This window comes from Gracilinanus agilis, chromosome 3 (assembly GCF_016433145.1).
Source record: "Gracilinanus agilis isolate LMUSP501 chromosome 3, AgileGrace, whole genome shotgun sequence".
NCBI classification, from domain to species: domain Eukaryota; kingdom Metazoa; phylum Chordata; class Mammalia; order Didelphimorphia; family Didelphidae; genus Gracilinanus; species Gracilinanus agilis.
Genome location: NC_058132.1, coordinates 506,621,758 through 506,645,615, shown reverse-complemented (window position 1 = coordinate 506,645,615; position 23,858 = coordinate 506,621,758). Strand labels below are relative to the sequence as shown.

The window sequence follows — 23,858 nt, the reverse complement described above, 5'->3', positions numbered from 1 at the left end:
ATGTATTTTCTTGGTAAGGACAATTATTTCAGGATCTGATTGATTTGTTATTAACAAAAGATGTTTAAGAAGATGCTTCCTAAGAAAATGTTTAAAAAAAGAGTGAATGACATCACGTTTCAACTTAATATTCCACCTCCTGTTTTCTCTAAGAGAAATTGTGATTTTTCAAATGATAAATATAAATAAAAAGTATAAAGCTTAGAAAGCTCCAACAAAATATGACATTCTTTAAATATGAAGTTTCAAAAAATAAATTGGAATAGTGCAAACCAATCTATTTAATATAGTATTATAACAAATATATTCAACTCCAATGTATAAACAATATTTGTTTTTTATATTTCTACCATGGTGCCACACATTCACATGTCTGAAGTACTTATGAGCAGACAGTTGCAAGCCATTTGGTTTTCATACTAAAGTGTGGATCTTTATGTCCAACCAAAAATTTAATATCCTTCATAGATTCAATAGATGGTTTTGGAATTTGTTCACATGTGGGAACTACGTCGCCCTCTAGTGCCCAAAGACATTCGAAGCCTTGGCTCTCTTGCTTTATAATGTTCATTGAAGTCCAATCTAAAGCTAAGAAACCGAAGACTCTCATCAGAACTTGTTGTCAGTAAAACCAAAAACTGCTGTACAATACCCTAGAGGGAAAGTAAGGGAGAGTAAATTAGATTCAGTAAAACAAACAAGATAAACGGGGGGGGAAAAATCTCTTAACAGTCCTCAAAACTTATGTCTGAAAGTTGTGATCTTTTTTGGGGCTTCAATTCCAGATCAAATCAAACTAAAATAAATAATAGCTTTTTTCATCCTGAAAATTAATAATTACAGAAAGCAGCATTTCAAAAACTTAACCAACTTTTTTTTGTTCCTTTATCCTGACCTTAAATTCAACAAAAGTAACAACAAGGAAAGTAATGAAGCAAACATGATAAAACTTAGGGGGGGTCTTTTAAAGTAAATGTAAAAAATTCTGAATATTCTTTTTTTTTTAAACCCTTAACTTCTGTGTATTGACTTATAGATGGAAGAGTGGTAAGGGTAGGCAATGGGGGTCAAGTGACTTGCCCAGGGTCACACAGCTGGGAAGTGTCTGAGGCCGGATTTGAACCTAGGACCTCCTGTCTCTAGGCCTGGCTCTCAATCCACTGAGCTACCCAGCTGAATATTCTGAATATTCTGCAATTTTTTCCTAAAAGAAACTCATTAGAGGTTATCTGAAATTATTCATTGCATATAATTGGATGATATAAAATATTCCCTGTATTAATACTTAAGAAGCTACCATATTTACTTCAATATTTCAAGGGTGTATGATTTTTTTAAAGGATGAGTTTTCCTTCCACCAAGGTATCTCACAAATTTGATTTACTTTTCCAGAATTAATGTGGTTAAAAAATCCATCACCTTTCAGCCAATCTGTTGGTAAGCGTCTCCAAAATTGGCTAGACAAGCCTATAGACAAAAGATGGGTGGATTTTCACTGGGCCTGTATTGAAAATATTTCCAACATAGTAGAAGTTGCCAAAACAAGTACTTTGCCAAAATCATTTCTGAGAACCCAAGATCACCTTTATGCTACAATGAAGTGTTGGGAGGAAAACTTTAAATTTTATTTATTCCTCCACTGATTATAAATCTATGAACCGAGTATCTCAAATGATCAAAGAAACTAATATAAATGTACGCCAAACAATTAACTTCAAATTACAAGTACATTCACTTTTAATCAATCATATATTTCTATTCAACAAATATTTACTTAGTATATGCTAAGTACTGTGTCAATTTAGAGCTAAAAATGAATCCCTGAAAAAGAGGAAAAGAAAGCACTAAACATTTAAGAGACTAGAGTTAACTAGATATGAGGTTATTTAAATTAATAAGATTTGCATCATCATTATTACTTTTTTATAGAATGAAAAGATTCTCAAGTAGCATCAAGTCTAATAAACTAATAGACATCCATTTGTCTAGTCCAGTGATTCCCAAAGTGGGCGCTACCGCCCCCTGCTGAGTGCTGCAGCGATCCAGGGGAGCAGTGATGGCCACAGGTGCATTTATCTTTCCAATTAATTGCTATTAAAATTTTTTAAAATTAATTTCCAGGGGCGCAAAATAATATTTTTTCTGGAAAGGCGGCGGTAGGCAAAAAAAGTTTGGGAACCACTGGTCAAGGGCATGCTTTGTTGCCCTAATATGTTTCTCTGTCCCTAAGGATAAATGTCACCTGGAAAAAAGAATGGATCTACTACTATAGTCTCTTTCAATCTTTTTTTCCAAACCCTTAACTTCTGTATATTGGCTCCTAGGTGGAAGAGTAGTAAGGGTGGGCAATGGGGGGTCAAGTGACTTGCCCAGGGTCACACAGCTGGGAAGTGTCTGAGGCCGGATTTGAACCTAGGACCTTCTGTCTCTAGGCCTGGCTCTCAATCCACTGAGCTACCCAGCTGCCCCCCAGTTTCTATCAATCTTAGCACTCTTCAAAATGTGACATCCTTATCCTCCATACTTCTGGTATGAAAAATAAGTACTAAAGGTAAAAATAGCATTTTATGACATTTATAAAGTTAATTGAAGTGAGTAGGTAAAACTAATCAGAAGAAATATATATATATATATATATATATATCATCACTATGCACACACAGATATATTCAATTCATTTATTCATTTAACAAATATTTATTGAGTACTTTCCCACTCTGTATAATCTATAAAAGGAGGCATTGAGGGGCAAGTAGCAGACAATCAGTCTTTCTATGCTCTCCATTCTTCTTATAACCTATATCCTAAAACTTATCACTTTTGTCCATTCTAGTGCCACAGCATTATCAGATCCAGCTCTTTCTCTCCATTCAACCCCAAACTACCCAAGTATAGTTGGCCTCTTAACTGGTCTCTGCCTCATCTCTCTTCTTTCCAATCCAGACTCCACATAACTGCCAAACTTATATTCCTAAAAGCACAGATGACATGTGGTGTCTAAAGCATGGCTCTACACTGCTGAAGAAACTTCGGTGTTGCCTCCGGGAAAAAAACATGAGCTTCTGTTGGGCATTTTGAAGCTCCCACAATCTGGCTCCAACTGACCTTTTCAGATTTACTGTGCTCCTCAGACCCTATCATACTCTATGTTCTGAACAAATATGTCTACTTGTATCAATTTCCTACCCTTCTACCCTACAAATCTACGAGTTGCCAAATCTTTATGTTTTGTGTTTTTTTCTACTTTCACATCTCTGGCATCTGTTCCCTTTCCTTTACTCACACAGCAGAGCTAGGACCCTCATTCAGGCCCTTGTCACCCCTCACACTTGGACTACTGTAATAACCTTATAATAATCCCTGTCTGAGGTCTCTTCCCACTTTAATCCATCCTCTACTTAGCTCCCAATGTGATTTTCCTGAAATGTATATCTTGGCTATGTCATTCCCTACTCATAAAACACCAGCAGCAGTCTTTTGGCTTCAGGATCAATTACTTTATCTTTATAAATAAATAAGTATATTTGGGCATATGTGCTCAGAAATTTTTCCCTGAAAGGAATGCACAATCAAAAAAGATCAGAAACCACTAGCCTAGAAAACAGGCTGTATAAAACAAAGTAGTAAAAGATTAAACTGGAGGATTTCAGTCAGGTTGTGACATTTAAAAAACTTGAATTTGGCAGGTGGCAATAAATCTTCTTTCAAGTCTTCCTGAAACTCATCTTGGAGTGGAGGAAAAAGGATCCCCACAACTCCTACATGAGTGAAGGAAAAAATGTATTCTGGCCTTCTAAAATGAAACTCCAAATGTGTTTTTCAATAGATAGATATATATGGTAGTTGAGTTTTATAGTACTAGAGAACCATACTTCAAAAAACCCTAGGGTTTTAGAGTTACTTTTATTTTATTACACTAGAGTAATGTATTATTATGATCTTATTATGGGATAAACACATTTTTGTGATCAGGTGTAGAAAGTAACAAATATTTACAGACTTGTTCCTACAGGAAAATACATTAGGTGCTCCAAGCATACAAATTATAATACAAGTAAATTATTTTCAAGTCAGTGATTGCCATATATATAAATATAGTCAGACATATCATATATATAATGAGGAAGGGAAAAGGGAAGAATCAAAAATAAATTTTTTCTGGGGAATATTGTTGCTGAAAATGTAGAGAGTTACTTCCTGTTGAGTGATGAATTTGAAATAAAATAATATGTGAAGCTCATTAAAAGTAAATCTGAATAATTTTCACAGGTATGGGAATCTGGGTGTGCACTCATTTATGAAATAGTGAATGGCAAATAGCTGCTGACATATTACTATTTCAAGCTCTGGACAAAAAGGAACTTTATCTGTGAAGGAAAGAGACTACGAATGGTAATGATTTACAAAAAAGATTAAGACTATAATTTGAGTGCAACTGGGATTATACTGATTAAAATTACTTTTTTAAAAAAATCTATTAAATTCATCATGAAAATGTGTAATGGTAAACAGGACCACCACAGTTCCCTTTAAAAATGAATTCACATGGGGCAGCTGGGTAGCTCAGTGGATTGAAAGCCAGGCCTAGAGACAGGAGGTCCTAGGTTCAAATCTGGCCTCAGACACTCCTCAGCTGTGTGACCCTGGGCAAGTCACTTGACACCCATTGCCTACCTTTACCACTCTTCTGCCTTGGAGCCAATACACAACATTGACTCCAAGACAGAAGGTAAGGGTTTTAATTTAAAAAAAAAATGAATTCACAGACTTTTAAAAATTGCATATTACTCACTCCTTTGCAGCTCTGCTGTTTATTTTAATTACTAATATGGAGTAAACCACCAAGTATCCATTTTGAAATTTAAAAAATAATTTGTTAACTGAACTTGCTCATATAGATATTTCTTACAAAAATAGGCTGCATTTAAAATAATTTTATATTAAACAACATGTTCATTATCACATGTGGTCATTAACATTTTTTTTTAACAAAAATTCAAAATGAGGAAAACTAGGAAAGGGAGAGTTAGTTAAAATATATAATTAGCATAAAGGTCACTTGTCATTTTTGTATCTGGAATGTATTTTTTGTGGTCAAATGTTGTTGGCTGTTGGCTGACTTGAAAGGTCAAAAACAAGATTTACAATGAGCACATTGTACACGGAGACTGATATACTGTGGTAAAATAGAATGTGAATGGACTTTTGTACTAGCAGTAATGCAATGACCCAGGACAATTCTGAGGGATTTATAGAAAAGATCCACATTCAGAGGAAGAACTAGAGAACTGGAAACACAGAAGAAAAACAACCACTTGAACACATGGGTTGATGAGGACATGATTGGGGATGTAGACTTGAAACCACCACACCAATGCAACTATCAATAATATGGAAATAAATCTTGATTGATGACACATGTTAAAACCAGTGGAAAGGGGCAGCTGGGTAGCTCAGTGGAGTGAGAGTCAGGCCTAGAGACAGGAGGTCCTAGGTTCAAACCCGGCCTTAGCCACTTCCCAGCTGTGTGACCCTGGGCAAGTCACTTGACCCCCATTGCCCACCCTTACCACTCTTCCACCTATGAGACAATACACCGAAGTTAAGGAAGTTAAGAAAAAAAAGAAAAAAAAAAACAGTGGAAATGTGCATTGGATATGGCATGGGGGGGATAAAGGGGAAAGTAAAAACATGAATCACGTAACCATGGAAAATTTTTCTAAAAAAATATTTAAATAAAAAAAAGTTAAGGAACAAGAAAAAAAAAGATTTGCAATGAGCAACCCTCTCAAAAGGCAGATTAAAAAATAATTCTTTATTTTAAAGATGAATTCAAATATTTACTATAAGACAACAAATGAATATAATTATTTGCTACTATTCTGTTACGTACCTGGTAAAAATGTGTCAATATTCGCAACTGTGAACACATTTTTGGTATAGATTCTTCAAATTCTCTAATCCTCTTTTGTTCTTCTTCTTCCTCTGCTTCTGTGATTCCCCACTGACCCTGTAAAATACAACATTACAAATTTCATTGAAAATTCTAACTATGTCAAGCTTAAAAAGAAAAATCCAAACCTTGGCAATTTTGAAATCACACAATAAATAAATATGTGATAAGGCTCATATCATTTCAAACATTCCACCAAATAAGTCTCATCCTGGGGTATAGCTCCTGTGGAAAAGGGGCCCACTAACCCAATTGTTGCCAACACTAATTTCTTGCTTTTTCATTTATTTCATTAATACATTCTTTTTTAAATTTTATTTTATTTTCAATTCCAGATTCTCTCTCTCTCTCTCTCTCTCTCTCTCTCTCTCTCTCTCTCTCTCCTCATCCATTGAGAAGGCAAGAAATACAAAACCCATTATAAATATGAAGTCATACAAAACAAATTTTCTTCATTAGCTATATGGGGGGGGGGGGCCTAGCAAGAAAAAGAAAGAAAAACTCTGTCTCAATTTGTACTCTGAGCTGATTGGTTCTCCATCTAAAGATGGATAGAATTTTCCCTCATAAATTCTTTGTAATTGTGATGGGTCATTATGTTGACTACAGTTACTAAGGAGTTAAGAATTGATTATCTTTACAATATTGCCATTCTATTTCATTTTTCCTCTTGGTTCTACTCAGTTTGCATCAGTTCATATTTTTTTGAATCTATTTCCTTAATGATTTCTTACAACATAATTGTATTTCATTACATTCCTATACCATAACCTATTTAACCATTCCCCAACTGATGGGCATACCCTCAATTTTTGATGCTTTGCCACCTCAAAAAGATGTCCCCAAAATAATTTTGTATATGTGGGTCCTTTTCCTTTTTTCCTTGATCTCTTTGAGGTTGAAACTTACTAATAGTATTGCTGGGTCAGAGGGTAATCACAATTTAATAGTTTTTTGGGAATAGTTCCAAATTGTTTTGTAGAATGGCTGGACCAGTTCACAGGTCCACCAATTATGCATTAGTGTAACCTATTTTTTCATATTTCTTCTAGCATTTGTCATATTCCGTTTCTTTCATGTTAGCCAATCTCAGAATCGATTTAATTTGAATTTTTCTATTTATTGATGATTTAGAGCGTTTTTATATAAATAGTGACATCTTTGATTTCTTTTTCTACTATTCTTTCCTCGATACAAATTCTCCCAACTTTATATTATTTTCCAATAAAAAATCTTTGGTTATGAAGTTTTCTTGAAGTCAAGCCACATTACTGATCAGATTAGGGGTAAAAATATTCCTTCCCTTGCCATCTGAGGTAAGTGAAAATACAACTAGAGACACTGTTAAAATGTAAATAAGGATAATGTCAAAGAAAAGAAAATGTGCACATAGAGTACAAAGTGTGATTTTTATAGAAATATGGAGTATGAAGAAAAGAAAATCAAAGAATATGGAAGTAAAATAATTTTATAATGTGTGCTAATACCTAGAGAGATTAAATGATTTGTCTAATGTTTCAGACATTAGTAGTAAAACCAGGACTTGAACATAAGAATAATGATACAATTGGATCCCTAACAATTACATGGTGATATGGAAACACCATAACAATCTTAGATTTGGGAAAGGGTGGTAGGATCATGTGTAGATTTCTAAAAGGAGAAAAATTGAAGAAACAGAGAACCAAAATGATAGAAGGGATTTGAAGCAAGGGAATTAAAAACTACTGAAATTGATGACCTGATGATCTTAAGGTGTGATATGGCACACCCTGCCCTTCTGGGTTGGGAAAATATTCTGCTAAAGTCTACCTAAGAGATTAGAGTTTGGTTCTGTCATTGATGCCGTTTTTCCTACGTGAAAGGATCACTCCCCTGAGAAGGAAGGGGCAGATAAAGTCATGTGTAGCACACTGAATACAATGTTGGAGTTGGGAATGCCACATGTATCAAAAGCTCAATAACTCTGGAAGTTCATCAGTTCGATTCAGTTTAGTTCGACCTGAATAGAGCTAGAATAGCTCATAAAGAAGTGCAGAGTCAAAAGTAAGACACTTTTAGTCTGAGAGAGAATCTTATAACAGGTGCAGTATGGGAAAAGTCAGGTTCAGAAAGGGCACAGAAGCTGAGTCTTAATGTCCCACGCCAAAGAAATTGTCAGTTTCAAAAGATAAGAGAGAGCAAAACCACCGATATGACTAGGGAAATTTTATTTTTGGTAGACCAACCAGAAAGAAAGTGGAATAGAGACAACCGTTTAAAGTAAAAGCTAAAGCTAGAGGAGAATCTAAAGAGATCTTCAGATATGGATGGTAATACCCAAGGCTTGAATTCCAAGAAGATAGTTTCAGAAATCACAAGGTAAAATATGAATTTTTATTCATTTGAGAACTGACAGAAGAAAAGGCTCTAAGTTCAAGAGCAACAGATCCCATTGAAGTAAAATCCATTGCCTGAAGCCCATCAGGAGATACTACAGTGAAGGGCACTAGGCCAGAGATTTATACTTCAACAAGGTCTGGAAGAGTCTAGAAAATTGAAACATGGATCAAATGGACCAGAGAGTACACTACATTCAATCTAATATTAAGACAAGGCCTGGAAGAAGCAGAGTCTGTTAGGAATAAAGAGGAAAATAGGGAAAACAAGGCCTACTTCTCAGAAGTTGATATATGGAGCCAGGACTTAAATTAACACCTGTTACTCTTTTGCCACTGTGTCTCACCCAGCAGTAGTTATAATGTGTACCTAGTATAACCTAACCTCATGTCAACACTGTTTCTAAGGTACCAAGAAAGAAAGAGGGGAAAATGTCTGTTCCTCCAAAGAACCTAAGCTGGGTAATTTCAAAATCCAGGAAAGGAAGTGACAGTGAGAAAAGCCAAATAGCAATGAGATAAAGGGGGGGGACTGCTATTAGAAGAAAAAATGCACCTCATAAAATTGAGAGGTATCCTGAATTCCATGGTATCATAAGTTCTAGTACTATCCACTATTCACCTCTGCATGGCAAATTAAGATTGTATCTTATTTTTAAAAGGTGTGATAGATTTTTGTGAAGGGAAAAGAAGTAAAATAAAAAAAGATCACAGAGAATATACAATGAAGAGTGCCTTTTGGGAACCTTCTGAAAAACCAAAACGATGAATTATATAGAATCAGAGGGTAAGCAGTTACTATGACTCATCTCACTCTTTTTGTCATACTATACTTATTTTGTCACAGGCTTAGTTTATAATCACTTACATATCTTGTATATGTTCTTCAAAAAATTTTCCATTTATCTCCATTACTAATATTTATGTAGTACTTGAAATTTGTATACTTTCTTCACAATCCTATAAAATAGGTATTGCACCTCAAATATTATTATCCTCATTTTACAAATGAGGAAACTAAGGTTAAAATTATATAACTTGCCCAGGTTCACACAGCTAGCCAATAAGTGTTGGAGTTGGCACTCAAAACCAAATCTTCTGACTTCAAGACAACTGGTCTTACCACTAGTATCATTTCCTCACACTGCACACATAAATAACTGTCTAATACTTAAAAACAAACTAACAAACAAAAAGCCCTTACCTTCCATCCTAGAATCAATACTATCATTTCCAAGGGAGAAAAAAGGTAAGAGCTAGGCAACTGGAATTAAGTGACTTGTCCAAGATCACAAAGCTAGGAAGGCTAGATTTGAAACAGAAACTCCTATCTCCAGGCCTGGTTCTCCATCCACTGAGCCACCTAGTTGCCCTTGCCTAATAGTCTGTTAAATGAAATAAATGAAATGGTCTGCCTACTCTGTTAAATGAAATAATTTCTCGGGTATAATACCAGTTTCAAGATCCCCTTTTGTGTCCTAAATATAGCTGTGTAAAATATATTAAACAAGTCTAGTTGTATTATTTATGCAATCTGTTTCATTCAAATGAATTTTACTGGGAATCATCAGCTCAGACACAATGGATCATCATGTTATCATCCCACCAAATAGAATAAAATATGACAGGGATTTTGACAGACAATCAAACTTGTTAAATAGTTTTTAGAATCCAGACTTATCAAAGGCATCACTTTGGGGTTGGGGGGAAAGGAAAGGAAAAACTAAGGTCACTATAATAAATATGTTTCAATATTATACATATCCCATACTTCTCTTGTATCTGCTATGTGGTAAAAATTAAGTTTGCTTTAGGCAGCTTTCTATATTAACAATGTAACTCACTTACTACAAAATAAAGTTCTATATTATTGCCAAACCTGATAGATATCTTGCCACTAATAGTAAACAACAGAATGAACTATAATTGTTCTGAATTTTCTTGACTTTATTTTAAATTATAATGAATATAATCTCTAAAATCACACTATTTATCACCTCACACCTAGCAGATTGGCTAAAATGAAAGAAGGGGAGAGTAATGAATGTTGGAGGGAATGTGGCAAAATTGGGACATTAATGCATTGCTGGTGGAGCTGTGAACTGATCCAACCATTCTGGCTGGCAATTTGGAACTATGCTCAAAGGGCTATAAAAGAATGCCTGCCCTTTGATCCAACCATACCATTGTTGTGTTTGTACCCTAAAGAGATCATAGATAAACAGACTTGTATGAAAATATTTATAGCTGTGCTTTTTGTGGTGGCAAAAAACTGGAAAATGAGGAGATGTCCTTCAATTGGGGAATGGCTGAACAAATTGTGGTATATGCTAGTGATGGAATACTATTGTACTAAAAGGAATAATAAACTGGAGGAATTCCATGTGAACTGGAAAGACCTCCAGGAATTGATGCAGAGCGAAAGGAGCAGAGCCAGAAGAACATTGTACACAGAGACTGATATACTGTGGTAAAATCGATTGTAATGGACTTCTGTACCAGCAGCAATGCAATGACACAGGACAGCTCTGAGAGATTTATGGTAAAGAATGCTACCCACATTCAGAGGAAGAACTGCAGGAGAGGAAACACAGAAGAAAAACAATTGCTTGAACACATGGGTTGAGGTGGACATGATTGGGGATGTAGACTCGAAACTACCACACCAATGCAACTATCAACAATTTGGAAATAGGTCTTGATCAATGACACATGTTAAAACCAGTGGAAATGTGCATCGGCCATGGGTGGGGGTAATGAGGGGGGGGCGAAGGGGAAATTAGGAGCATGAATCATGTAACCATGTTAAAAATGAATATTAATAAATGGTTTAAAAAAAGTAAAAAATAATAAAATCACACTATTTACTAGACATTCTATATGTTGATGCAATATCTAAATATCCTACAATCCAAAGGAACTTATGAGAAAGAACGCTATTCATATCCACAAAAAGAAAAACATGATTAATCATATGGTTCAATGGGGATGTCATTAGGGGTTTGATATTAAAAGCTCACTATTGCAAATATGAATAACATGGAAATAGGTTTTGAACAATGATACATATATAATCCAGTGGAACTGCTTGTCAGCTACAGGAGGGAGGAGGGAAGAGGGGTGGAAAAAACCATGAATTATGTAACCATGGAAAAATATTCTAAATAAATTTTTAAAAATAAAATAAAATAAAAATAAATATCCCTAACCAAAAATTTTAGCAGTAGTATTATCAGATTTATTCATGTTTATGACTGAGGCAAAGGTTTTTAGAAGGAAGTTCTTGTTATCAAAGTCCACTCATAAAGATTTTTCAGCCACAAAAACTCTCAGAAACTAAGAGTTATTAGTCTCAAAGACCAAGAAGGGTTGCAATTTGCAATAGTGCAGAGAATATCCATACCAATAAAGTCCTAAAGAACTGAAGTGCAATTTCAAAACTATACCTCAATTTCATTTTGTTTTTTCTTTTCCTCAAATTGCAATCTCCGTTGTAGTTCTTCCAAAGCAGCTCTATATATTGCATCTTGAGCATTCTGAAGTTCAATAATTTGATCAAAAACAGCTCGAAGTTGATTTAAAAGGACCTGAGAGATTAAGAGAATCATGATTTCATTTTTACAACTAGCAACATTAATGTGAGCTATAGTATTAATTTTTTCCAAAAATATCAATATCAACAAAAGAAAAAGTAAAAAGACTAATGAATTAATTTAATTTACAATTTTTAAAATCTTAGAAAATCACTAAAGCAAAAACTGACAAAATATTAAAGTGAAAATTCTGAAAAAACATTGAAAGCAAAAAAATAGAAGTATTAAAAAACTAATAAAACAAACAGCTGTTTTCTTAGAAATAACCCAAATTGTAGTAAAAAATGAAAGATTTAAAACAATTAAACAAGATATAAAGGAAAATCAGAAACTATTTTGCCAAATTATATACTAACAAAATGGGTAGCTTAAATAAAATAGAAAAAATATCTACAGAACCACAAAATACCCACATTAATAAAAGATCTAGATTTAAATATTAGTTATTATAAATAACAACAAAAATAAACAAGCCATAAATGAACTTCAAGAATTAAACCTCCACGGCAGGATAAATTTATAAGTAAATTCTGTGTAAAGATTAAAATTAATAAACTATTGCTATTATATTTTATAAAGTTTATTAATAATAACTAACATGAAAAAGCTAGCTAACCCAGCCTTGGCTGCAAGAGAAGAGAGAGAGGGGGAGGAGTTACAGAACTTATAAACAATAATGTAAAGATACATGTAAAAAAAAAGGGGAAAAGAATTTTGGGATGAGGAAAGAATTCTGGGAGATGAAGTCCAAGGTACAAAATTCTCTAACTATACATCTGTCAACCAAAGAATAATTAATCCCAATATTATACAAAGGTTTTATGAAATATAAAACAAAAAGTAATTGCTACACCAGTCTAAGAAAAGATTTTATTAAGCTAAAAAAAATTCATCTTTAGGAACAAAAGGATAAGAAGTTCAAGGGAAATAATGAAAAAAAGCGGGAAAAAAGGAGGCCTAGCAAAATTACATCTCAAACTATATTACAAAACAGCAGTCAGCAAAATGACTAGGTCCTGGTTTAAAAAAAAAAAGTCAATCGGTACAACATATTAAGGATATAACAGTCAGAAGCAAGCTTAGGGTTTGATTAACTCAAAGAGTTCAGATACTAAGGCCTTTTTCCAACAAAAATTGTTGGGCAAACTAGAAAGGAGTCTAGCAGTAATCATATACGAAAATAAAATCTAAATAAGACACTTAGACATAAAAAATGAAATCCTAAAAAAATCTGAAGAGAAGGGAAAAAAATATATCTTTTAAAACTATGAATAAGGGAAAAGTTAATTCAAGAGTTTACACAAACAAAACCAATGCAGCTAATTAAAACATGTAATGGGGGGGGGGGGGAAGAAGTCATTGTAGCAAGCTTCTCTAATAAAGATCTCTTATTCCAGATATATAATATGAATAATATTGATTCAAATTATTAGAAAAGTACTTCGTTCCTTAGGAGATAAATGGTCAAATGATATGAACTGGAAATTTTCAAAGAAAAAAATCTATTTAACAACCATATGAAAAAATGCCCCCAGCACTAATGATTAAACATATGTAAATAAAAACAAATCTGGGGTTTCACCTCACACCTATTACATTGGCAAAGATGACAAAGTATTAGGGAAGCTGTGAAAAAGCAGGAATATTAATGTATTATTACTATAATTGTGAAATAGCACACACAGCCATTCTGGAAAGCAATTTGGAATAATGCCCCAAGTCACTAAACTGTGCTTACTTTTTTACACAATAACATCATTAATAAGTTTTAAAAAACCAAAGAAATTAAAGAAAGAGGAAAAAGCTACACATGTACAAAAATAGTTAAATAGTACCTCATTTTGTAGTAGCAAAAAACCTGGAAACTAAAGGGGTATCCATCAATTAAGGAGTAGCTAAACAAATTCTATATGAATGTAATAGAATATTACTGCACAAAACAGATGATTTCAAAGAAACCTGGAAAGACCTACAGGAAATGATTCAGAGAGAAGTGAATGGAATCAGAAGTATAACATATAACAACAGTACAAAGAAAAGCAACTTTAAAAGATGTAAGAATTCTGATTAACGTAATGATCAAGTAACACAATAATGAAGTATCAACACTGGTGATGGATTCAAGATGTAAGGTGAAGAAAAATAAATTTTTATTCTTGAACAATGAGGGAATTTGTTTTTGCTTCAGCTATGCTTATTTATTACAAGGGCTTCGTTTTTCTTTTTGTTGTGATATCAACACAACTGGTCCTGTTATAGTGGGAAGTGGATTGAGAAAAAAAGGGGATAGGTTCAGGTTTTCAGAAGAAAGAAACCAAAGAAACTCAACAAGAAAGAAATCCTTTCAGAAGAAAGGGAAGCAACATTTTAAAAATACATAGGAGACAGCATGAAGATGAAAAGAATCATCAACAAGTATGGCAAATTACATGCTAAATTTGTTATATATTATAAAATAAAAGGAAGCTGTACATAATAAAGACTCATAGTTTCACATTTAAACTTTTTTCTAGTCTACTCTGTATAATGAGAATTATTTTGTGTTTGTTAAATTCAGAATTTTTAAAATTATAACACACAAAGGTAGTGTAATATTCATGAGCTATAAATAACAACAAATGATTATTTCTATCATAAGAGAAGCATGAGCTAAGCAGAATCAGGAAAACAATATACACAATGACTACAACAAAGTATCAAAACAAAGCAATTAAAACTATGAAATACTGTGAAATCTTCATGGACAAGCTTGGCACCAAAAACAAGCTATGAAAATTTACTTTCTCCATTACGGCAGAGGTGGAGATAGGTCTATGGGTTTGGAATGTTATATAGAGCAACTTTTTTTTCAATGTGCTGGGTTAGTTTGGTTGAATTCTGGGCTTTCAGATATCTAGATCTTAAAACCTGAAGGGAAAATCTCCTAAATTCACAGATGGCCACTGACAAGCAAAAAGTTTTGGGATTAGTTGTTGTTGCTGTTGTTTGTTTTACAGAGCTTAGATGTTTTGAATATGTTCATTTCATCATCTTTTTCATGAGATGGTACTATAATCCCTATAGCTTCAATGCCCACAGTTCCTTTAAAAGTACCATAATAAATATATCTCATTTACAGTTCTTTTTCCACTTGGGAGAGCTAAGTTAGTTCTGTGAATATGTCAGTGTCTCCTCTTTGTAAAAGATTCTAATCTTAAGGGATGAGAGTTCACTTCATGAGCATTTTATCAAAGAGCATAAGCTCAAAAGATATTTATTCAATCTGAACAACAAGATATTACTGTTTCACTTAAAAAATAGAAAAGAGTTATGAGTTGTCATTTTCCTAAAACCTTCACAATAAAGGCCTATTGCTGTCATGACAGAGATCATCTCAAGATCTTTAAGGCGATGCTGGAATACCTCAGGAATATATTAACTAAGACCTGGTGGCATATGACTGATAAATGAAGGTGAATGAAATGTCTTTGGGGCTTTATGGTGTGGGTGGCTGAAGGAAGTCAAATGAACTGGAGTAGTAAAAGGTCAGCAGTATAGATTTGGAAGGAATATTAGTCCATTCAAATTTGCAACAAACATTGCCTTCCATATATACAATCCATAGTTTTTCACAACAGCTACAGAAGAAACTAACCTAATTTGCAATGTCTGTCATCTTTCAGTCTCTGCTTAGGATCATAGGATAGAGGGTTATAATTGACTTTTTTTTTTTTTAAACCCTTCCCTTCCGTCTTGGAGTCAATACTGTGTATTGGCTCCAAGGCAGAAGAGTGGTAAGGGTAGGCAATGGGGGTTAAGTGACTTGCCCAGGGTCACACAGCTGGGAAGTGTCTGAGGCCAGATTTGAACCCAGGACCTCTATTCTCTGAGCCTGGCTCTCAATCCACTGAGCTACCCAGCTGCCCCCTGTAATTGATTTTTGAGATCATTTAGTCAACATACCTCTTTTATAAAGTACAAAACTACAATAGGGAAATCAGTTAGATAAGAGCAGCAGTAAAGTGGTGGTGGTGTATTACGAAGTACCAGAACAAATGGAATAAGATAATGATTTCCTAAGCAGATGAAAGTGTTAGTATGGAGATAGATTACTCCAGTAGTGGCTTCAACTATCCAGACATTTTCTCCTAATTACAGTCAAGGCAGCTGAAAATTCTTGATTTGTCTTAATAATTTTCAACTTTCAGGAGGCAGAGAAGAGGAAAAAATGAAATTCCTTCCATATGTTTGATTTTGACCAATAAAGAAAAACTAGTTGAAATAGAAATGACTGAAACTGCAGAAGGAAGTGACTACTCCATCTTAGAATTTTGATAGATGATCAAAGGATGATACTCAAGATAGTTTGACTCACTTGCTAGATCTTCTAGGAGAGAAGAATCTGAGAAAGGTTAATTAGGATCCCATAGACTTCTTTAAGGGAGTGTGGCTCAAGATGGATGGGATTGTTCTTAAGAATGAAATTCCAACAAAAGGAAGAAATATTCTAATAAGGCAGAACTCATACTTTCAGATCACATGTATAGAATGCAAATAGGTATATGAGTATCAATTCAAATGACTGATAACATAATTATTTCAGGACAACTAAACCACAGGATAAGCTGAGACTTCTGATGAATTTCAAAGGCAACTAAAGGGGCTCTTTAACAAAATGTCTTAAGGGAAGAGAAAGCTCAAAATAAGACTAGAATTATTGTTTAGAGGTGGATAAAAAGAATATAATGAAAAGACTAGAATTATTGTTTAGAGGTGGATAAAAAGAATATAATGAACATCAATAAGATATTGAACCATTTTCTTCCATATTTTCTATCAAGCAAACAGCAATTATTAAGAGTTTAGTAAGTACTAAGCACTGTGGTAGGTACTTTATTAAAAAGGATTAACTTCACATTAGAAAGGAAGGAATGCCCAAGACAGGAAGATGTGTTACAAGGGCACACCTAACAGCCTTCAGTGGGTTCAAGTTACTAGACTTAGACAAACTATATTTAAGTTACAATTGACATTGATGTCAATGTGAACACTAAGTCACTATTTAAGATCTTTGCAAAAACAATGGAGAAAAAAGAGGTACTGACCTAACTATGGATAGGCAAATAATATCCCTATTTTCTAAAAAGGGAAGAAAATATATTCTTCAAAATTCAGGATAGTCATCTTGACTTCATTTCCTGACAAAATTCTAGAATACAGATTTGTGACCACTTTGAAAGATAACTAGTAATAACTATAGGCTGGGACGGATATAACAAAAATAACCTATAGTAAGATAGTCTCAATATACTTTTTTTGGATAAAATTACTAGAGTAGATCAGGAAAATGTGGTATAGCATATCTGGATTTCATCTAAAGTTCTCATGACATCTTTTTGTATAAGATGGAAAGATATCAGGCAACATGTTTCAGAAATTCTAAAATTTCTCTGTATCTGAAGTCTATCTACAGTTAATCTACATTTAGTCTGGTATTTTAAGAGATTCGGAATCAAACTGAGACGTATCTTTTTTGATCATGAATTTAACTACCCTACTGATTTTTACTGTATTTCTAAATCAAACCAATTGTGCCCAACAGATTTCCTGAAGGCAGGTCCCTACACTGCTATGAAGGAAGATATCCTGAAGCTATACAATTTCATAGCAAAATTGCTTTAGTTTTCAATTAACAAGAAAATATATGTGGGGCAGAGTATTCTATTCCCCAAATTGTGCTAGATAATTATACTGTATTTTCAAGAATCTAGGTAAGATAAACAACCTAGAGGAAAAGTAGTTTAGCAAAACAATATACAAGACTAAAATAATGTAAATGGAAAGAAAAAGAAGGTAAAGAATATAAGATGTAGATTCTGATACAGATAACATTTTGTTTTGTTCTGGTATTATTATTACAAGTTGTTTTGTTCTAGTATTGCCCTTCCTAATTCAAAACCATCATCCATCAAAGAAACTAAACTTAAAACATCCTTTTTCTATTTTGAACAATATAATAGGATATTATTATTACACTTAGGAGATGAATAGGTATTATTATTCTTTACCATTTTAATATCTATTTTAGACATTTTAGAGCACATTCTTCTTGTTTCAGTACTATTGTTCCACTGCTGTTCAGTAACAGTGTTAACTTGAACATCAAACTTTAGTAAAAATGTTTTAATTATTATTAATGTAGCTGCAGAGAAGTGTTTCCTACAATTTTCCATGTGGTACAAATCAAGAAAAGAAAACACCATCCGTATCTTTTTTTTTTTTTTTAAGTCTGAAATATTAGATAAAAAGCCTTACTCTGGAGTCACTGTCCAGGAGACAACGAGAGATGATAGTGTCCAAGAACACCTCATGAGCTGCAATGATGTGATCCAAATCTTGAGCTTGCTGGACTTTGTTCCAAAGTTCATCCCATGAACATTCAAGTACCTTAGTTGGTGGGGAGGAACATAAGAATCAGAATTGATTGAGTTGAACACTTTCTAGCCCTTTAAATCAGACAAAAAAAAATACTTTCCTGAAAAAAAAAGATACTTATGTGATACATAAATAGCACAACATCTAACTAGCTTAAATCAAAAGAAAAAAATAGATGGTTAAATTGTACCTCAAATGTAATATAATATTGCATTTGATGAATGAAATGGACCATTTCTGATGCCAGAATGTGACACTGATGTAGCACCCCAGAGAACTCTGTAAAAGAAGTCAAAGAATTTATATGTTAAACAAACTCAGATGCACTTAAAACCAGCACTGTAATGTCCTTTTCCCTTATGTTTCAAGGAATCACAAGCAATAATGCTAACCTACTCTAAAGAGGAAAAGAATTCTCTATAATCAATTTGCATGCAATACAAGCTAAACAAGGGTTTGATCATCTAATCAAACAATATCATATGATCCCTCAGAACTAGAAGTACTGTTTCCCAGGTGTAAAAGATAGTAAAATAAAATAAAATTGTACATAATATTTAGTTATTAAAATCTTATACCAATATTCTCCAATTCCTTGAACAAACATTGGCCCTACTTCATAGTTTCCTTACAATTAGTATACCTACTGTGCATGAAACATTTACTATTTCCCTAGCTATTTGGAGATAAAAATGACATTTCTTCAAGGAACTGAAAAATGACCTTGCCACCTTAGAGAAATATGAACCTTTGAAACAGGTTAAGGATGAGTTCAGAGTCTGCTTTTATTCTTTATACGATTATAAAACCATCAAAAGGTTTGAAGGTCACCACTGAGCAGCAGTTCTCTGCTCACCACTGTTAATTTCTAGTACAAAGACTGTAACAGCATATTATGTTACACTAAAGTATATGATGGATCAAATCAAAGATAAACCCACTAGAGTAATAATTACAAGAAAATGGGTCAAATTTGACATTTTTGAAAATCATATCCCAATCCTTTTTTTCTTTGTTAGCTATTCAAGTAATCAAATAGTATGTAGTTATATGAAATGTTTAAGAAACCATTGTCCTCTCTTTCCCCCACAAAGTTACTATATAACCTACATTAAAACCAAAAATAAGTGTAAGGGAAAGTCTATCAGTTGGGAACTCTGGTTTAAAAAGTGTACTAAATTTTAATACTTAAATATCTTTATAACCACACACATATACAACTAAAGTATGAACATATTAAACAGTACTTTGAATATATATTAAAATATTTGTTTATTGATATACACTATTTTTAAACTAACTTCTGAAGGGAGTAATTAAGTATCCTTACAGGGATTTTAGTGTGCTGATTGCCTGGTTTGTATGAGAGATATGGTCATTACAGGCCCTCTGATCATAATCTACAACATAAACATTGAAGTACTAAAGTTTATGTGATATTCAAAAATCTATAAATATTCAAAACACATGAAAACAAAATAAAGACTATATGTGTTCTTTATAAAATACAAGTTCATATTTATATATTTAGAAAAACAAAGCTTGGCTTCCAATTGATTAGGCTTCACAGAAATATGTGGAATTGCTGAAAGATCTTAAATGAGAGAAAGAAGTTGATAATGTAGAAACTAAAGTTATTTTATTTGAATGTGTCTAACAAGTTATGAGAATATCCAGCTAGATAAAAGCATAGTTTAGAATTATAGTGTAGTCTTTTTACTGGTATTTTCATTTAAAAGGATATTTTTTGAATGCTTCATAGAATCACAAAATGTCAGAAACAGACAAGATCTTAGAGATCACCTAAATTTATACTCTCATTTTCTTATTAGGAAAACTTAAAAAGAGATAAAGTAACTTGTCCAAAATCAGTGGCAAAGGCAGTACAAGAGCCTGGTTTTCTGTCTTCTAGGTCTGTGCTTTTCAACTACTACAGTGGATTCCCTTACTAAAACTAAAGGTAAAATATATAAAGGTAACTATAAGCATTTAAGAAATTAATTACTCAGGAAGAAAAACACTAATTTCAGTGTAAGTGCTAAAGGTATCAATGAACATTCTATTGGGGGAAATGCAGCAGATAAACAAGAGAAAAAAACATTTGAGGAAAAAAGACCTACCAGGAAGATCAGAAAAAGTTTCTCACTGAATGTGGCACATGAACTTAAAATTCCATCCAGCTGTCCAACCCAATGATTACTTTTGCTATCAGTCAAGCTGTTGCACCCTCTGGACCACTAAACTACTAGAAACCATGCCCAGGAGGCATATAATTCACTGAGTTTACTAACACTTGCTTTGGGTTAAACTGTCCTGATTGGTTTGTGAATATAAACTTGATAAAGCTAAGTGGCTTCAGACCAGGTCATGCTTCATATACAGATGTAGATACCAGCCATCTCTTTGCCAACTGGTCTGCCAATGTATACCTACCTTACCTTTTCATTTCTTTCTCTGGGAAGTATAATCAAAGCAATATTTCCCTTGAAAATAATACATTTAAAAGTGATAGTCAATCAACTACCCTAGGATTCATTCCTCTTCCCTGGTACATCCTAGAGTAAAGTACTCTTCCCTGGAACTCTTAGAATATAAGCTCCTCAAGGACAGGGATTAGATCACTTTTTGCATTTTTATCCAGAGTGTTCAGCAAAATGCTTGATATATTGCAAATGCTTTTCATTCTGAAGTTGGTCCTTTCTTTTAGGATATACTGGTTTAAGAGAGTACTGGCTATACACATGAAATGTTATTGGTAAAACAAAGATATTTCACTATTCACTTTCTGATAGAACATTTATAGAAAAATGTTAATTAAGTACATTTCTAGCATTGAATCATCTCTGGGGATCCAAACATTATTAATGCTTTTCCATCCAAAAAATATGTATTTATCTCTAAGTTGATTCTCTATCCATGAAAAAACATTTCTTATAGTCCTATGGCAACTCACATTTTAGATTTTTGCTTTCTTTTCCTCTAAGTCAACAGTTTTTAAGTTCTCTTATAGAGCATTTCTAAAGGATGGGAGTCACAATGACACATTCTATGACAAGGAAATCTGCATATATTTTGGTCAAATTTTCTACATTTCTAAATTCACCTCCAAATTTCTTCAAGTCAGGTGCCTTTCCTTTCCTACTTCTATGAGGAACTGAATATAAGAGACATCTAAAAAATAAAAATAGATTCTAGTAGATTACTACTACTGTGAATTTCAGTCCTTCTTAGGTACACATTCCTCTGCTACCAGATATTTTGGGTTCCTTACACTCATTCTTTAACTAAAAATATTTTTAAAGAAAAATAAACAACACATATCAGAGTAAAACCCATAATGCTTTTCGATGTTCTATAAGATAAAGCTGATGTAGATTTAGATGCAGTAATTCATGCATCCATGGCTCATTTAACTATTCAAATGATCCTACTTTTCGAAAGTTATGATAGCCAATGTCAACTCAGCAACATGTCCTTATGTCTCCTTTGAAATAATTTCAGAATGTCAATTTGAAATCATTTCAATATTTTCTGGAAACATGCCACTTCTTGGGACTAAAATTTTTCAATTAAGTGTATTAGAAACATCTCTAATATTACCTGTCTAAAGAATCTAAGACTGAAAAACTAAAGTTGCTTTGTGCAGATATTCATAAGAAAAAAATAAATCTGATAAAATAACATATCAAAATACTAGTTTTTTATGTAAAACTCACTGAATACTTTCATGAATGTAAAAAGTTAAGTGAATACTACAAATAACCAATAGAAATTGTAAATAGTTTAATATACTGTTACATAATAATTCTTAGGGGAGGAAAAATCCACTTTCATATTGGCTCCATCTTCTTCAGAAAAATTCCCTCCAAAAATATTTTAACATGCCAATTTGTAGTTTTTAACATATTATATTTACTATAATATGATAAATAATAATTCTTATATTTAACATGCTAATTTATTTTTAAAGTGAAGTTCTAAAATACAAGCAAATTATAACATCTCCAGGCTTCAGTTTCATTATTGATAAAATTATAAGATTTGAATAAATTTTCTCTAATGTTCCTTCTTTATAGGTCCAATTTCTATGATAATTCTACCTAATGATATTTGAAAACAATTATTATAGTATTAGAAGTACCAAAAAATGATATAACCAACATATAACTATGCCTTTTCTCCTACTAAGGTAACATTAACTGATAGAATTAATTCTATATACAAAAAAAAAATTAAGTGGGCTATTTCTTCTCTGGTTTATTTATTCAGAAATAGATCATATTTATTTGTGATTCTCTATTGCCCTCTAGGGGTTGCTTTAAAAACTTCAAAATTTTAAGTTTTTTAAACTCAACTGTTAATATGTTCTAGATCATGTTTTTATTGCTGATAGTAAATCTTTTGTTTCCAAACATGTCACTTTATTTGATTATGATCCAGAATCATTTAAAAATAAAGTAAAAAGAATATGTATGCTAATTTCTTAGCAGTTCTACAGAAGTAAAGGTTTGTTTTTTATTATATGACATTTTTTAAAATTCATCACCAAAGATTGATTTTATTTCCCTTCGAGCTTCATCCTGATATCACAGACTACAGGTGGACAGAGTGTATAAGGTAATGAAAAAATAACTGTCTGAGATTTATTTATTAATGTAAAATGAAGGTAGATTCAATTTAATGAATATTCATAGTATCTACTATGGGTAAACCCTGAAATCAATTTAAGCCATAAAGAATGTCTTTAAGTTCCAAGAAAAGATATCTATTCCAGAAACTTTTTTTTATTTTATTTTTTGGGAATCTAATTTAAGGTATCTCAAAAATTCACTTTAAATATACTACTGAAAATATACTACTGACAGAATAAAAAGTCAAGATGAAGAAAATCATTCCCATATTATGTAATATTACCTTTACAATACATTAAAAGGTCATTAACTTGAGTTCCATTAGATCAGACTAAGTCAGATGGCAATCTTTGCTCTACATGAGGAAATATTCCACTAGATAAACTAATAATAAAATAAGTTTTCTGAAACCATGTTTAACTTATTTAACAGAACGAACTGTTTTCAAGAATTTCAGAAAAGCTTAAACAAATGTATATCACTAGTCATAAATGAGTAATCTATTCACTAAAATACATGTTGCAGAACTTGTAATGGGAAAGGTCATTAGCATTCTATATATTTAGATTAAATTAAAAATTCTAATATTCTGTAATCTAGTTCTTTCACTATTTTAGAATGTTTTTCCTCTATTAGTATCAAACAACCATAAGTTTTATTAAGTCCCTCATTTGTATTCATTTTTCAAGTGAATTATAAGATAGTAAAGGCATTGAGATAATTTTTAGGTTTTGTTCTTCTACTTTCTAAATAATTTTTATAGCCCTCCTCTGAAGCATGTGTAATTTCTACTGAATTTGTTCTGCCTAGAACAGAAGAGTAGTGTAAAGAGTATTGTAAAGAATCTAAAGCAGGAATGTAAAACCATTTTACAATTATAAGTTATTAA

At 32.7% G+C, this 23,858-nt stretch overlaps 1 protein-coding gene across 2 annotated transcripts in view; it reads right to left on the bottom strand.

Moving 5' to 3' along the window:
- Positions 1-364: 364 nt before the first annotated feature.
- TUBGCP3 (tubulin gamma complex associated protein 3) overlaps positions 365-23,858 on the bottom strand; it is a 139,911-nt gene continuing 116,417 nt past the window's right edge. For both annotated transcript variants that reach the window (XM_044667161.1, XM_044667160.1), the window contains exons 18-22: positions 18,529-18,617; positions 18,219-18,350; positions 11,778-11,918; positions 5,894-6,010; positions 365-653 (exon numbers count right to left, since the gene is read on the bottom strand). In XM_044667161.1, the coding sequence (XP_044523096.1) occupies positions 495-653; positions 5,894-6,010; positions 11,778-11,918; positions 18,219-18,350; positions 18,529-18,617 (638 nt within the window). In that variant the 3' untranslated portion in view covers positions 365-494. The remainder of the gene's footprint in view (positions 654-5,893; positions 6,011-11,777; positions 11,919-18,218; positions 18,351-18,528; positions 18,618-23,858) is intronic.